Source organism: Pteronotus mesoamericanus, unplaced genomic scaffold (assembly GCF_021234165.1).
Source record: "Pteronotus mesoamericanus isolate MK-2021 breed Mesoamerican mustached bat unplaced genomic scaffold, CSHL_Meso_final contig_199, whole genome shotgun sequence".
Classification (NCBI taxonomy): Eukaryota; Metazoa; Chordata; class Mammalia; order Chiroptera; family Mormoopidae; genus Pteronotus; species Pteronotus mesoamericanus.
Window position 1 is genome coordinate 15290 of NW_026555083.1, and position 17465 is coordinate 32754.

The 17465-nt window shown below is 42.1% G+C and overlaps 1 protein-coding gene and 2 pseudogenes across 1 annotated transcript; 2 read left to right on the plus strand and 1 right to left on the minus strand.

The window, feature by feature from the left end:
- The first annotated feature begins 167 nt into the window (after nt 1-167).
- LOC129066265 (40S ribosomal protein S18-like) lies at nt 168-570 on the plus strand (annotated as a pseudogene).
- Nucleotides 571-2169: 1599 nt separating this feature from the next.
- Nucleotides 2170-8750, minus strand: LOC129066266 (zinc finger protein 418-like). The gene is made up of 2 exons (XM_054567800.1): nt 8641-8750; nt 2170-4515 (listed from the first exon to the last, which is right to left on the minus strand). Exons 1-2 carry the CDS (start codon nt 8672-8674, stop codon nt 2879-2881), a joined length of 1671 nt encoding a protein of 556 aa, XP_054423775.1. The 5' UTR covers nt 8675-8750; the 3' UTR covers nt 2170-2878.
- A 6363-nt stretch (nt 8751-15113) lies between these two features.
- Nucleotides 15114-15516, plus strand: LOC129066301 (40S ribosomal protein S18-like; annotated as a pseudogene).
- The last annotated feature ends 1949 nt before the right edge of the window (nt 15517-17465 follow it).

Below are 17465 nucleotides of genomic sequence, written 5' to 3' on the forward strand. Positions count from 1 at the left end.
GAGAAACGAGAATTTAAAAGAAACACACGACCGTGTAAGAAGCGTCTAAGACATCTCCAAACTTGCCAACATCCGGATAATAGGGATGCCAGAAGGAGAAGAGGAAGAGCAAGAAATCCAAAACTTATTTGAGCTCTTCCACAGGGGGCCTACACACACCTACAGCCATGTCTCTAGTGACTCCTGAGCTGTTCCAGCACAATCCCCAAGTACTCAACACCAATACCGACGCGTGACGCAAAATAGCCTTTGCCATCACTGCAATTAAGGGTGTGGGGCAAAGATATGCTCACGTGGTGATGGGGAAAACAGACATCGACCTCACCAAGAGGACAGGAGTGCTCACAGAGGATGCGGTGGAACAGGTTATTACCATTATGCAGAACCTACGCCAGTACAAGATTCCAGACTGGATCTTGAACAGACAGAAAGAAGTGAAGGACGGAAAATACAGCAAAGTTCTGGCCAGTGGCCAGAGGGCTGTGCCACATCTGGGGTCTTCGTGTTTAAGGCCAGCACACCACGACCACAGGCCGCTGGGGTCGCACTTTGGGTGTGTCCAGCAAGTAAATGTGTAGTATTAATAAATAGTTTATACACACACAAATAAATGAAAACTTATTTGAGAAAATAATGAAAAAAACCTTCCTCTTTTGGTGAAGGAAATAGACATGCTAGTCCAGTAAGCACATAAGAGTCCCAAGCAAGTTGGACCCACAGAAGACCACACCAAGACACAGCATAATTAAAGCACCATAACTTAAAGATAAAGAGAGACACTTAAAAGCAGCAGGAGAAAAGCAGAGTTACCTACAAAGGAGTACCCATAAGACAATCAGCTGATTTCTCAAAACAAACTTTGCAGGCAAGAAGAGACTGGCAAGAAGTATTCAAAGTGATGAAAAGGAAGGACCTACAACCTGGATTACTCTATCCAGCAAAGCTATCGTGTAGAATAGAAGGAGTGATAAAAGGCTTCCCAGACAGAGTAAAGCTAAAGGAGTTCATCATCACTAAGCCTTTATTACATCATGTGTCAAAGGGACTTAAATTTAAGAAAAAGAAGATCAAAACTATGAACATTAAAAAGGTGACAAATTCAGGACTATCAATAATTGAATCTGAATCAAAACATAACAAAACTAAGCAAACAACAAGAAACAGAATAAAATCATAGGTATGGAGATAATTTGGAGTGGCTCAAAACTAAAAAGCAAAAATTGTGATATTATAAAAGTGATGAATTGTGTTAATAAGGCAGATTATTCTTTAAAGTATATGATATGTACCTACTACATTGTGTACAGTCAAAATAACAATATATCCAAATACTTTGGATATGTTCTCCACTGTTAAAAACAATTATTCCATAAAAACTATTACTCCATGAAACAAAAATTGTTTGTTATTCAAGGAGTGAAAATGGGTGATGCTACAACATAGATCTTGGTTGTTTCACTCTCCTATTTTTTAAAGGAGAGTAGCTCAAAATTATCAAATAAGTAAAGTATGTGAGCACATAATATACTGAAAACCTATCCCTATTACATACACTCTTAAAAAATGCTTATCATAAATCCTTAGAGAAATGCAACTAGATTAACAGAAAGAGCATGACAAATATATGAAGAGATAAAATTATAAACATTAAACAAATCAAGATTTTGTTAGGAATGGGCAAATGCAACCCTCATACATTATAGGTATGAACGCATAAAGGCACGATTAGTTTAGATCGTATTTTCTTAGTTACTTCAAAATTTAAACATTAAATTTCTGAGACATCTCCACACTGTGAATATGTGAAATTAAACTCAGACATTTTGAGAAAGTTTTCCTCAGTGTCATTACACTGAAATAAATACAAGACACTTACAATGTAACCTTTTAGAAAGTGAGAATTCTCCAATGTCAAATTGGTACAGACATATGGCTAAAGATTTCCCTTGTTCACTTCATGCTTGACACCTTCAACCAGTGTGAACTATGATTAAGGAGGCTATGGAAACAAGGAGAAAGGTTCCCCATAATTCATGTCATCATAAGGCCTATTTCCTCTGTAAACTCTCTGATAAGAAAGGAGAATCAAAAAACATTTTCCCACATTCCCTGAACTCATAAGGCCATTCACCAGAGTGAAACAGAATAAAATAGAGGATTTGTGCTACCGAAAAAAGAAAAATCTCATATTGTATGTAGACTTTGTGAATTCTCTAATGGCAATGAAGGGAATGGCTAGAGTTAAAACATTTCTCATATTCATATCACTCAAACTGCATTTTGACAGTATAAACTTATACTAGTGGAAATCAACGATACAAGAAAAACATTTCTACATTCACTGCAGTCATAGCCCATTCTCCAGGGTGAACTCTCTGATGACAACAAAGGGGACTGCTACAGAAAAAATGACTTCCCACTTTCACTGTATTCGTAAGGTCTTTCTCCAATGTGAAGTCTCCAAAGGAAACATAAGTTACTGATAAAACAACATTTCCCACATTCCCTGCAGCCATAACACTTCGCTCCTGTGTGTAGTCTCTGATAATAATAATACTTAATGCAACAGATAAAAGATTTCCCCACAATCATCACCCTCATAAGTGTTTCTTTGGTGTGAACTCTGTCATGGTAATGGAGGTTACTGCTTCTCTGACTTTACTGGTACACATAAAGGAATTCCCCTTTTAGTGTACTTGTAACTATTTCATACAGTGTGAACACTTTGATGAAAACAGAGGGCAGAGCTACAGGTACAAGATTTCTCATGTTCACTGCACTCATAAGGCCTTTCTCCAGTGTGAACTCTGTGATGTATACTAAGTTCAGAGCTACTGGTAAAAGATTTTCTGCATTCACCACAATCATAAGGGCTTTCTTAGGTGTGAACTTTCTGATGACTACGGAGAATAAACTTATGGGTAAAAGATTTCCCACATTCACTGCACTCATAAGGCCTTTCTCCATTGTGAACTTTCTGATGATGACGGAGACCAGAGCAACTGGTGTAAGATTTACCACATTCACCACATTTATAAGGTCTTACTCCAGTGTGAACTCTGAGATGATGACGGAGGGAAGAGCTATGGGTAAAAGATTTTTTGCATTCACTACACTCATAAGGCCTTTCTCCAGTGTGAATTCTGTGATGTTTACGAAGCTCAGAGTTTTGGGTAAAAGATTTTCCACATACACTGCATCTGTAAGGCCTTTCTTCTATATGAACTCTGTGATGATGACGGAGGTAGGAGCTACAGATAAAAGATTTTCTGCATTCCCTGCACTCATAAGGCCTTTCTCCAGTGTGAACTCTGTGATGTTTACGAAGGTCACAGCTACGGATAAAAGATTTACTACATTCTCTGCACTTATAAGGCCTTTCTCCAGTGTGAACATTCTGATGACGACGGAGGGTACAGCTCTGCGTAAAAGATTTCCCACATTCACCACACTCATAAGGCCTTTTTCCAGTGTGAACTTTTTGATGATATCGGAGGCCACAGCTACTGGTGAAAGATCTTCCACATTCACCACACTTATACGGCCTTTCCCCAGTGTGAACTCTCTGATGAGAATTAAAGTTCTCTTTTTGCTTAAATGATTTCCCACATTCAGCACACTCATAAGGCCTTTCTCCAGTGTGAACTTTCTGATGATGACGGAGACCAGAGTGACTGGTGTAAGATTTCCCACATTCACCACATTTATAAGGCCTTTCTCCAGTATGAACTCTCTGATGAACTTGGACGGCAGGGCTACTTGTGAAAGATTTCCCACATTCACTGCACTTATAAGGCCTTTCTCCAGTGTGAACTCTCTGATGAACACGGAGGGCAGAAATTCTGCTATAAGACTTCCCACATTCACTGCACTCATAAGGTCTTTCTCCTGTGTGAACCCTCTGATGAACACGGAATGCAGAAATTCTGGTAAAAGACTTCCCACATTCACAACACAAAAAACACTGTCTTCCAATAAGGAATCTCTGGTCCTCAACAAGTATGTCATCACAGCCAATGGCTTTCTTGCATTCACTTGAGGTGTAATATTGTGCAGATTGAAAAGTCATTCCAGACTTAGAGATTTCATTTTCCTTGTGCATGGTGTAAGCATTTAGTTGCTCAAGATCTCCAGAGTTAATGAGGAAGCATTTTCCAACCTGACTAGAGGTACAAGGATTCCACGACACATGGAAATTGCAGCTCTCTGCGAATGAGACCCTGTCCACATTGCTTACGAAACTATTCTGCATTGTGCCCTGCTCCTGGTGTTGGTGACTCTGTGCACTGAAATAAAATGGTTTTGCACATGCCCCACACTGCAGCAGAGTTGGGCCCCGTTGCATTCCCTGCTGGTCATCCAAGAGAAAAATGTCTCTCAAGACACATCCACAACTCTCACAGGGGTGGCTCTTCTGGGAAGACAGTGCTGAGTTCAGATTCATAGCCTCTGAGACTCTTACAGTGATATTCTGTTCAGTGGGTGGCACCATATCCTCTGCTCCACAGCAGCAACCTGAAGAAAAACAAACACAAGTGAAATACCTAGTAACCTAGAGGGAGCGGGTTTTCTCATTATTAATTTTCATCTGTAATATCTGGCATGATTCTATGTGATGATTTCCAAGACGAATGAGAGACTAAAAAATAGCCCCTCATGACTGTTATAATGGGGAACTCATAAATCAAAGGACACTAGGACACGATGGACACACGGATGAGAGGCTGGCTTTATGAGTTATTCTTCTCTTAGGGGCTGTCTGCAAACCCTTCCTGCTTGTGTTGTAATTATGAAAAGAGGATATGAATGTGCCCGAAACCATGAAAATCAACCACAGCAGACCAGATGCTGTGCTAGGTTTCTATAGAAATATGTGCACACTTTCAGATCCAACAGGCATTTTTCAAAATGGGAGAGAACACCAAAAAACCTCCTCAGAGAAAGGGTTGTGGTGTCGAGGTTTGAGAGGCAGATTACTCATGGCTTCAAATCAAGAGTGCAAAGGAAAATTATTAAAAGTAACACACTAGCAATGTGCCAACACTGGTAAATGACAAGTGCATTAAAGTGTGACCACTGGCACTGGTGACAAAATATAGTTAAATGAACAGGTGCATCATTATGTTTTAACCATAACTTGGAATCAAATCCTCCCTAACTGCCATTCACCAATAGTAGGCCACCTGTGAGCTCATCATGTCAGGGCTGGATGCCTGTCCTTCTTGTGATATACAAAGGACTCTTCCAGCTCCCTCTCTTTTGAGCAATTATGTGGAATGCTGATGATGCAACTCCACAGAGAATGCAGAAAAGATGAAATACTAACACTATTGTAGAACTACTCTGCACCAAAAAAAAAAAAAAAGAAAAAAGAAAGAAAGAAAAATATCTCCGTGAGTGACCACAGCAAGATGACAGAATAAAAAATACAAGTGTTCAACCCCTTTCAAGTATAATGAGACAATAATCCATGATAAACAGCATCCCTTCAAGAAAGAGGAAGAGTCTTTAGGGACCAGTTCTTTCAAAGAGCTACAAGGCGGAGCATGATATAAAGAGCTACACAAAAGAATAGCAGGAAAGACTGGCTCAGCAAACAGGGTTATATTCAAAACACAGGTGTAACAACTTCTCAGACACTGAGCTTGTGCTACCACTGAATAAATTTACCAAGGAGTAAAATGAACACTTCACCTCAGAATCAGGTGATTTAAAATCCTCCATGTAAGAAAGAAAGTAGGAGGACAGCCTATGTAAATTTTGGAACACCAAAGAGATAACCTATATTTGCATTGTGGGAGTTCCAGAGGAGGGGAAAAAGAGAGAAAATGAGAGCTACATAAACGGGAAGGGAAGGAGAAGTGAAAAAAATTTATTTTCAAAAATGAGCTAAAGATTGAGTTTAAAATATGACAAACAAATGTGAATAGCCATATTCAAGATCCTCCCAGGTCCATATACATGCGCAATGTAAACAGGGTTTTAGCATAAAAAAAGTGTTAAAAATAAAAAGCAAAAAAAGTGTTTGAAAGAAAAAGACAATAGAAAATCCTCATTGTAAGGAAAACACTCCCATAAAGCCAAAAATAGAGTTCTCTGAAGAAACCTTACTTCCTTGCAGAAGATCAAATGATATATTCAAAACACTAAAACAAAACACTGCAAAACAAAATACTTTTCCCAAAAACCTCCTCCTCAGAAATAACAAGAAAAACACTTCCCAAAAACACAACACATGAAAGTAGTTAATTTCCACTCATCGTGACTTACTAGAAATGCAAAAACAAAAACACCAAACAAAACAAGAACAAAAAAAACTCTTTGGCCTGAAATAAAGGCACGCTACAAAGAAACAGGAAATCGTGGAAAAGTGTAAAACTCTCTGGTAAGGCCAGGATGTCATCAGGTTCGCAACACTAAGACAGTTCATTGGTGGATGTACTTTTTTTAACTGTCCTGTATAGGACAAAAATAAAGTGTATTAAGTTCAACGCTGGTGACAATATTTATGAATAGATACACAGTATAGAAAGATGTGAACAGTGACATCAACATGTAAAGGGGTGGTGTGGCAGAGATTCAAAGAGTAGAATTTTTGCATGCACTGAAGCTGTTTTCAGGTTACAATGAACTGTTCTGAGTATGAGTTTTATGTAAGTCTATAAAATACAGCAGTGGCTCATGTGGCTCAGTGGACTGAGCCCTGGCCCGCAATCCAAAAGGCTGCCGGTTTGATTCCCAGTCAGGGCACATGTCTAAGTCTCAGGCTGGGTCCTTAGTTGTAGGCTTGTGAGGGGTAACTGATGTTTCTCTCACACATAGATCTTTCTTTCCCTCTCATTCTCCTTCACTTCCCCTCACTCAAAAAATAAATAAGTAAAATAAAAAAACAAAACAAAAACAAAACAAAAAAAACCAACCAACCAACCCAACAGCACAATCCTGTGTAATGGATGCACAAAAGAGAAAGGAATCAAACCACACACACACACACACACACACACACACACGACAACAAAATAGGAAGACAAAAAAGGAACTACAAAAGAGACAGAAAACATGACAAGACGGTAACAGTAGGTTCAAAATATAGAATGGGTAAAGGGATAAGAAACACAAGACAAAAGCATTTGAGGTCTTGCAACCCTGGCCATCATCATCAGTTTCACTAGAATAAACACTTACAAAAATTCTCATGATGGGTGAAAAAGGTCAAGGGGTTAAAAAGTACAAAGGGGCACTTACACAATAATCTCAGGGATGTAAACTACAGCCTAAGAAACAGACTCATAACACTCTACTAATATATGTGGTATCAGATGGGTGTGAGATGTATGGAGATGATTACTTGGTAAGTTATACAATGTCTAATTATGAAACTAATACAATAATGTATGTCAACTGTATTTAAAAATTTTTTAAATGTATAGAAATAAATAAATGAATACATAAATAAATCGAGGCCTGGTTGGGCTTACCATGTGTTCCAAAAAAAATCCCCAAGACTCAACATATGCTGCTTCCAAGACTCACTGAATCTTTATGGACACAAATACACTGAAAATAAAGGGATATAAACAATATTCCATGCAAATAACACCAAGGAAACCAGGAGATAACAATTTTAAATACTATGTACCCAACCACAGAGCGCCGAAGTACATAAGCAAACCGTATGAGATCTGAAAGCAGAAAAGTTAACGCAACACTACCAGACAACTTGAATTTTCCCTGTCCAACAATGAGTAGATCATCTATTTAGAAAGCAATAAATTATTAAAGTTTGAAAACACTGCTGAGAAAACAGAACAAATAAATATATTGCATAGTATTTGATCCAGCCCTGGACAAGTGGCTCTTTTAGAGCACTGGCCAGTGCACCAGAAATTTGCCAGTTTGATTCCATGTCAGGGCACACACATAGGTTGCTGGCTGGATTCCCTCTTACAGGCACATATGAGAGGAAAACAATCAATGCTTCTTTCTCACATTGATAGTTCTCCTTGTCCCTCCCTCCTTTCTCTAACAATCAATAAAAATATTTTGTAGTGATGATAATACATATAGTTGTAGAAATGTTTGAGAATATTAAAAAATGCTTTTTCTCACTACTCAATGTGAAATCTATTAGGCTTCTGGCAACACTACTGATGTCAAACCCTTCCATATGAGGATTTTGCACAACAGGTATCAAAGGGCGCAGGGAGAGAAGGGGGCAGTGCAAGCAAACCAGCCCTGCCAAGTCCAGGATCTACCCAAAAACCAGGGAAGCAAATAGTGCCCACAGCCCAAATGGGAGGACAGAGCAATCCCTGAGGAATGAAGGGTATGGGGGAAATGCAAAGCCTAGTCCAGGTCACTGGTGATGCAGAGGGTCTTCATTTTTGAAACTGTGAGTCAGTTTATAAAAATTTGGGTCAATGAACAAAAACGAAATAAAACAAAACAAAACAACCAAACACACAGTTTCAGACATGATTAGGGCTAAGCCTGAGACCGGCTGCTGCTATCCATCGCTCCCTGGCTGCAAGTACTGTCAGGTCCATTAGAGCTTAGGATAGAAGAGGCAAACTGCAACCCTGAGGAAAGGGGGTCACAGAGAAGCAAAAGAGGAGTGTGGAGGGAGAGTCAGTGTCTTACCTAGGGATGATATAAGAGCATAGTTCTCTAGCATCACATCGAGGTACAGGCGTCTCTGAGCCTCATCCAAGAGGAGCCATTCTGTCCTGGACAGATACACGGCGACATCCTCAAAGGTAACAACCTGTCAGAATTAACATAAATGAATCTGGAACAGTCTGTCTGAGACCCCATATCCTACCCTTCCCCACCCCCAACGCCTTCCAGGGCCCCCATTCACAGAAGACACCAGTGCCTGATGCCAGATCTGCCTGCTGTCTCATCACGGTCACATTAATCTCTCACACTCCCCTCAGCACAGGCAGGCAAGGTAAGAGGAAGTGGGGCAAAGAAATGCCATCTGAACTCAGGGCCGTGCCCGCAGGGCCCCATTCTTCCTGCTAAGCCGTTCCACGGAGTCTCCCAGAGCATGCCTCCAAAACATATTCATATATGGGCTTAGCTTTCTGGTAAATCCAAACACCAAGAACTCTGGGCCATCAGCTCACACTTCCTCTAGCTGTGCACACCACGGTCTGATCTCTACCTGCTTCCCAGGGGTGATTTCCTTAGCTCTGGCCCCTTCACCCTCAGGAACAAAAGAACTACTGCATTTGAATGACTCCATTCTCAACTCTTCCACAGATTTCCAGATCCATGTGTCAGCTGTTCACAAGATGTTTACAGTCACTGCTCTTTGTAACTTATGAAAATGTGAAATAAAAGAAACTTCTGCTATCCTTGAAGAGAATTAACCTACTACTATCTTCCCCAGCCCAGTTGATAAGAGTCTACACTGCTTGAGCTGCTAAGACCAAAAATACTGGGGTGTTTTGAACCCTTTCCTTTCTTCCTGCAACTGTGAAATCTGAAACTATACTTACTCTTCTTCAAAAATGTAAAGGGGAGGCAGGTAAATGGAGGCTGAAGAAGCTATGAAGGAGATAATTGGTAATGGGAAAAAATACAATTAAAAAAAAAAAAAAGATGGACCAAGAATTCAACCTTTTCTCCTTCCTCTGAGGCCCAACTCCTGTCCATCAGCTCTCCTCTGGTCACAGAACTCACCTGGTCCAGGGCTCTCTTCACCTCCATTAATCCCCAGAATCTGTGTTGCTCTATGCAGCCACAGGGAGCCTGTTATACCCAGGAGAGACCAACTCCTTTCTCTTATGCAAATGCCCAATTATCTCCCTAATACATATCCAAGTTACCATTTTGCCACTTTACAAGTCTGATTCTTGACCCCCTTGTGCCTTGTTATTAACACAAAGGAGACCTGAGGTACCTATGCCCAGCTCTTTGGCATCTCCAAGGATTTTCAGGTGCAAATGTCCCTTCCTCAATAACCTACCTTAAATGTTGACACTGGCTGGCTTTGTGGACAAATGAAAAAGAAAGAAAAAGGACAAAGGGCACATACTAAACCTGACCATCTTAGGGGAGTCCTCAGAGATGGCCTTACAAACTGAGAGACTGAATACTCCTCCATATGATCCGAAATTAAAAATTTCTAACTAAAAGCAAGTCATGGCAAGTAGTCATGTCATAGGTCTCTATCTTCCCTGAGGAAAGTCAAGTTTTACCTTCACCGAGCGCATCTTTGTTAATATACCTGTGGAAAGTCAGGATAATTTGCCTGTTTCTTACCCCCTAGGGCACAAACACTGCATCAGAGACCAAAATACACCTCAGTGTTATTATTGTGTTAATTCATTAAATATTATATTATACCCATTAATGAAAAAGAATTGCATGCCCATTCATTTTCACCTTTTATTTAATATCAGGGATTTTCCTGCTTTGTCTTCTCCCATCTAACCCATCACCAATAGATTTCAAGTTCCCAAATTATGTATCTTCCTTTTTGATTCTGATGTATAAAATAAGTAGTAAAACTGCCATTTTCCGAAGCATATTCACACTCCGCTGAGATTGTTTTTTCCATATATCGTCCCTAGGTTGGCTCAAATAAACATTTTAAGAAGTCTCTACAATTTGAATGTTTCTTACGTTGACACAATAAATGGCAGCACCTTGACATTACCCGTGGCCTGCACTCAGGATTGAGGTATCTCCAGGGTCTCCTCATTGGAAAGGTGGGAAATACCAAGGGAAGTCTTTAGACACTAGAAGGCAATGTCACCACCAGGTAGGGACTGGGACGCTCTGTACTTTCTTGTCTAGTTTGATAATGTTCTTCAACTTCAGAATCTGTGGGAACATGCAATCAACCACCTTCAGTTCAGCTCCTGGTAAGCACGTCTCTCAGCTGTATCTCAGCCCAGCCCTGGAGTCTGGTCACCTGCCGCCAGGTGTCTCCTCAGAGCTGCCGCTCACCGGCCCTGTAACGTTGGACAAAGGCTCCTCCTCCTGTGCCTCACTCCTGTCGGTTTTCTATCTCGGCAGCATCTAAAAGGTTTTCAAAACCATGACACAGCCTGTCTGTCTCACGGTTCACGACCATCCAGGGCTCCCGGTACTATCACATGAAGGTGCAGCCCCTCTGCCTCTCAGTACGTGACGTCGCCTCAGGCTGTTTAAAGCTGATGTCAGACCAAAGCGGGGTTTGCGGGTCTTTCTGGGTCAAGGACACCCGCACGTGTTTAGAAGGCGGAACGCAGAACATCGGCGCTCACCCTCTCTGACCCCATCACACCATGTGTCATCCCCGAGCACCTACGACCCCTGACTCCGGCGCTGCAGGACGCGATGGGCGCCCCGCACCAGGGCTGCGGGGCTCAGGGGAGAGGGGGAGGGTCAGGGGACGCGCACTCACCTCCGCGGGGCGCCTCTCGCGGGCCGCCGCCATCGGCCCGTATGGGTGGAGCGGGGCCGGAGCTGACAGCGGGGAGCGTGTCCCTGGGCACGGCGGCGCCTGTCCCGACCCTGACGCCGGACTCCGGGGAGGGGTACCTGGCCTCACACCTCCTGGGGGGCGCAGCACGCTGGCGCCGTCTGCATTCGATTCGGCCACCACAGCACCCTGGCCCTGTGAGAAGGGAACGGAGAGGAGGAAATGCCCGCCAGGAGGCGCACGGAAGTCCCGCCCCGCAGTAGGGCCCGAACGGAAGTGCCTGTTCTGGGGTCTTTATTGCCTCAGCCCTGTGACATTCGGCGCTTCCCTTCTGGGTAAGGTAGGTTGTGCACTCCAAGGCCCGCTGACTCGAGGAGTGGATTTGCAGTTTTACACCCCGACAAATACCCTGAGAATAGTGAATCCGCCCTGTGGCCGCCCCGTGGGCATGACTTCTTGGACAAGGAAGTGTCTGTTACGCCTGCTAGGCCTTGGATTCAGGGGCCGGTGCCTCCTTCAGGCCGAGTGTGGTTGTGGGACGTTGTTCTGGTCCCTACTCCCGTCTCTCCTGCATCAGTAGGACCCACAGTGCAAATTAAATGTAATAAGTAATACACTCATACTTATGTACATCTGTGCCTGATGTAGCCAGGAGTCTCAGCTCTGCCCAGGCAGCTGTGTGACAGGATTCCTCACTGATTTGATCTGAGGCCTCTAATTTAAATTACAGGTTTGTTTGTTTTTTTAAACAATGAAGTACATGTTGAAGACATCAAAGACATGCAATTGCAGAATTCAGCCCAGAACTTGCATGTAAATTTCCAGGCCATCCAACTGCATATACTAATAAAGCTAGTCACACTAATTTCTTTGTTCCCAAGTGCACATTGTAGTCTATTCAACTTGCGATAACACTAAGTGAAATATAATAATATACATATCTTAATTTTTTAAACATTTTATTTTTATTTTTTTTAAGAATTCTATTTATTTCTTTTCAGAGAGAAGGGAAGGGAGGGAGATAGAGGTGTGGTTGCCTCTAGAGATGGCCCTGGCCTGCATCACAGGTATGTGCCCTGAGTGGGAAATGAACTGGTGACTCTTTGTTTTGCAAGCTTGCACTCAAAGCACTAAGACACACCAGCCAGTGCAGGGGGTATTCTCATCACAGATGTGCATGTCTCACATCATGGCACGATTTTATGTGACAATTTTCAAGACACTGAGAAAGACTCTGAAAAAGTGGTCATTGTGTATTACTAAACCACCAACTATAAATAATGGGCACCTTATTAAACAAAGGGACACTAGGACAGGGCAGGCCACAAGGAAAAGAGGTAGGGTTCAAAAGTTGTCCTACTGCTCATGTCTGCCTGCAACAGCCTTCCTGCTGGTGATGTCAGACTATGTAGAGGAATGTGAATGTGCTCCAAACCATGAAAATCAACCACAGCAGAGGAGATGCTGTGCAAGGTTCACATAGAAACATGTGCACACTTCAAGGTGACACAGGCATTTACCAAAGTTGGAGAGCGCACCAAAAAGTATCCTGAGAGAAACCGTTGTGGAGTAGAGGTTAGAGGGGCAGAGTTTAGCCCTGGCTGGATGTCAGATTAGAAATTATACCTATTAAAAGCAACAGATTTGCAAAATGTCAACAAGGGGAAGGGACCATATCATTAGGTGTGGCCACTGGTAATGGAGACAAAATTAACAGTTACACAGAACATGTTTCTCATATGTTTTTAAAAGCCCTTGTAACAAGTGCTCCCCAAATACCATTCACAAACAACAGACCTTCCGGGAGCCCATTCTGTCATGACTGCACTCATGTCCCTGTTGTGACACAAAGATCTCTTCCACTTCCTTCCCAGTTAAGTATGAACATGAAATTCTGATGACTCAACTCCTAAGAGAAAACAAGCGATAAAAAACCAACACTGTCTTTGCACAACTCAACACAAGTTTTAAGAAAGCTACAGAGAAAGAACTGTAGGAGAGACTAGTTTAGCAAAGACGGTACCATTCAAAAGACAGGGATGAGAGTTTCCACTTGAAGGCACTGTTCATGTGCTACCATGGACTCTAAGCTGCCTGTTTCCTGAATGACCATGGCAACTGTTTTGTAAACTTCAGGATTCTCAGTAATATCTGCAATTACCCAAAAATTTCATTTCAAATGAACCTGTAGAGTTTGTCAGCATAGATATCAAAAGGAATCTGCTTGATCACAACATCATTTATGAAGGAATAACATCAGTATATCCCCAGCCATTTTTTCCACCAAAGACTCCAGAACAGATAAATATTTGGAAAACAGCTGCCCTGCCCACTGAACCCTAGGATCTTCAGCAATCTGACCTCACCTCATGGGACAGCAAGAAGACTGGTAGCTGAAACTTGTTCTCAGCTCAACGCACATCAACTAACAAGTGCCCTTCCATTCACATGCAGATAAAATTATTTCACTCCCTGGCTGGTGTGGATCAGTGCATTGAGCACCAACTCTCAGCCCCAGCAGATGCCCAGGTTCTGGGACAGAGCACTAGGTGGGCATATGAAAGAAGCAACTAATCCATACTTCACTTGCACATCAATGCTTCTCACCCTATTTCTCCCTCCTTTCCCCTCTCTCTAAAAATAAATAAAATATCTTTTTAAGAAAGTTTATGGGCACTAGTAGGTTGAAAATAAAGAGATAAGAAAAATATTCCATACAGATTAAAGGAAAGAGAGCAGGTGACGCTGAAATTGTAACATGCAAAACAGACAACCTCAAACACTGTCACAAGAGAAAAACGTGATGAAAAAATGAAAACGGAGTCAATCCATCAAAGGGATAACAATTTTAACTGCTATGCATCCAACCACAGACACCTAAGTATATTAAGCAAACCATATAAAATTGAAGCCAGGAAGTTCAACACAACAATAGTAAACAACTTAAATATTCATTCCCCTTTCAACAACAAGGAGATGTAAGCAATTCAAAGCGATAAAGAACTAATGAGACTTCTGCTCAAGGCGGGAGGCACCAGTAGACATGCCTTGCCTCTCGGGCAACCACAAAGAGAATGACAACTAGATCTGAAAACATCAACCGTCAGGAAATCGAGCTGTATGGAAGTCCAACAACCAAGGATTTAAAGAAGCCACACTCAACCCCATGGGTGCCTTTTACAGCGATGCAAGGCAGCTCCACCTAATACACAGGAACAAACACAGGAAGGCTGCCCAATCGAGGAGAAAAAAGAAATACGGCCCGAACGAAAGAACAGAACAAAACACCAGAAGGACCTACTCAATGAAATGGAGAGCAGACCTGTCGGATGCAGAGTTCAATACACTGGCAGTCAGGATGCTAAAGAACTCATTGAGTACGGCAACAACGTACGGGAAGAAATGATGGCTACATTAAGTGTTGATAAATAAAAATCAACAAGGAACCAACAGTGCAGGGAGGATAGCCGGGATTCAAATCAAGGATTTGGAACACAAGGAAGAAATAAATATCCAACCAGAACATAAAGGAGAAACGAGAATTTAAAAGAAACACACGACCGTGTAAGAAGCGTCTAAGACATCTCCAAACTTGCCAACATCCGGATAATAGGGATGCCAGAAGGAGAAGAGGAAGAGCAAGAAATCCAAAACTTATTTGAGCTCTTCCACAGGGGGCCTACACACACCTACAGCCATGTCTCTAGTGACTCCTGAGCTGTTCCAGCACAATCCCCAAGTACTCAACACCAATACCGACGCGTGACGCAAAATAGCCTTTGCCATCACTGCAATTAAGGGTGTGGGGCAAAGATATGCTCACGTGGTGATGGGGAAAACAGACATCGACCTCACCAAGAGGACAGGAGTGCTCACAGAGGATGCGGTGGAACAGGTTATTACCATTATGCAGAACCTACGCCAGTACAAGATTCCAGACTGGATCTTGAACAGACAGAAAGAAGTGAAGGACGGAAAATACAGCAAAGTTCTGGCCAGTGGCCAGAGGGCTGTGCCACATCTGGGGTCTTCGTGTTTAAGGCCAGCACACCACGACCACAGGCCGCTGGGGTCGCACTTTGGGTGTGTCCAGCAAGTAAATGTGTAGGCCTTTACCTCTGTTAATAAATAGTTTATACACACAGAAATAAATGAAAACTTATTTGAGAAAATAATGAAAAAAACCTTCCTCTTTTGGTGAAGGAAATAGACATGCTAGTCCAGTAAGCACATAAGAGTCCCAAGCAAGTTGGACCCACAGAAGACCACACCAAGACACAGCACAATTAAAGCACCATAACTTAAAGATAAAGAGAGACACTTAAAAGCAGCAGGAGAAAAGCAGAGTTACCTACAAAGGAGTACCCATAAGACAATCAGCTGATTTCTCAAAACAAACTTTGCAGGCAAGAAGAGACTGGCAAGAAGTATTCAAAGTGATGAAAAGGAAGGACCTACAACCTGGATTACTCTATCCGGCTAAGCTATCATTTAGAATAGAAGGAGTGATAAAAGGCTTCCCAGACAGAGTAAAGCTAAAGGAGTTCATCATCACTAAGCCTTTATTACATCATGTGTGAACGGGACTTAAATTTAAGAGAAAGATCAAAACTATGAAGATCAAAAACATTAAAAAGGCGACAAATTCAGAACTATCAACAACTGAATCTGAATCAAAACAAAACAAAACTAAGCAAGCAACCAGAAAAGGAACAGAATCATAGGTATGGAGGTAATTTGAAGGGCATTCAGATGGGAGGGGGGAAGAGGAAAAATGGGGTGAAAGATGAGGGGATTCAAAGCACAATTGGTAGGCACAAAATAGACAGGAGTAGTGTTAAGAATAGTATAGAAAATGGAGATGGCAAAGAACATATGCATGACCCATGTACATGAGCTAAGGTGGGCGGATTCTTGGATGGAAGGGGTACTGGATGCAGTGGGCTACAGGGGAAATAATATAGGAACAAATCTAATAAAAAAATGAATAAAATCTACATAAAAAGCCAAAAAAAATACAAACTTTCTGTAGGATTCAGTGAGACTCCAGGACACACTTCAAAAACATGTCAATATAAGATTGTAAATACAAGTAGGAATATAAACAAGCATGCAAATAAACTTAAAGCTAGAGTTCAGTAGGAGGAGATTGAATAGTGCCTTCAAATGACCTGGCACCTGAGGTCTGCTTAGGGGACTATAGCTCTGCCCACAGGTGTTATTCTCTTTAACATGACCTACACAATTTTTCGTGTGTACACTGCATCCTAGAAAGTGTCCTTGTATCTCTTCCATAACTGGGAAAATCAGTGTGACTTACCACCAGTCATAGGTTACCATGAAAAAACAATGACATCACGCTCTGGCTGGTGTGGCTCAGTGGACTGAACACCATCCTGTGAACCAAAGGGTCACCAGTTCAATTCCCAGGGCACATGCCTGGGTTGCAGGCCAGATCCCCACTATGGGGTGCATGAGAGGCAATCACACATTGATGTTTCTCTCTCTTTCTTTCTCACTCCCTTCCCCTCTCTCTAAAAATAAATAAAACCTAAAAAAAAAAGCAATGACATCAAAATAATGCTCAAGTCCCAGGTAACATACAAGGGCTCTGAAGGCTGCTCTAGGCTGAAAATGGAAAATCAGTAACACTTAGAAAGACTTCAGAGATTCAGCTCTAATACAAAGCATTCTACCGAGTGCAGTGAGGAGGAAACAAGGGCAAAGAGATCTAGTTTTAGACAGTGTCGATGCCTGCCACCTGGTGCCTTTGCAAGGATTGTGTTGTTTAGGAATGTATCATACAATCATATTGCAACTCTGGCTGGTATGAGTAAGTGGACTGAGTGCCAGTCTGTGAACCAAAGGGTTCCTGGTTCAATTCCCAGTCAGGGAATGTTCCTGGGTTGTGGGCCGGGTACCCAGTGGACGGCATGTGAGAGGCAACCACACATTGAAGTTTCTCTCCCTCTCTTCCCTTCTCTAAAAATAAATCTTTAGGGGGAAAAAAGATCAGATTGCAAATATCACCAAGGATGCTGCAGACTCA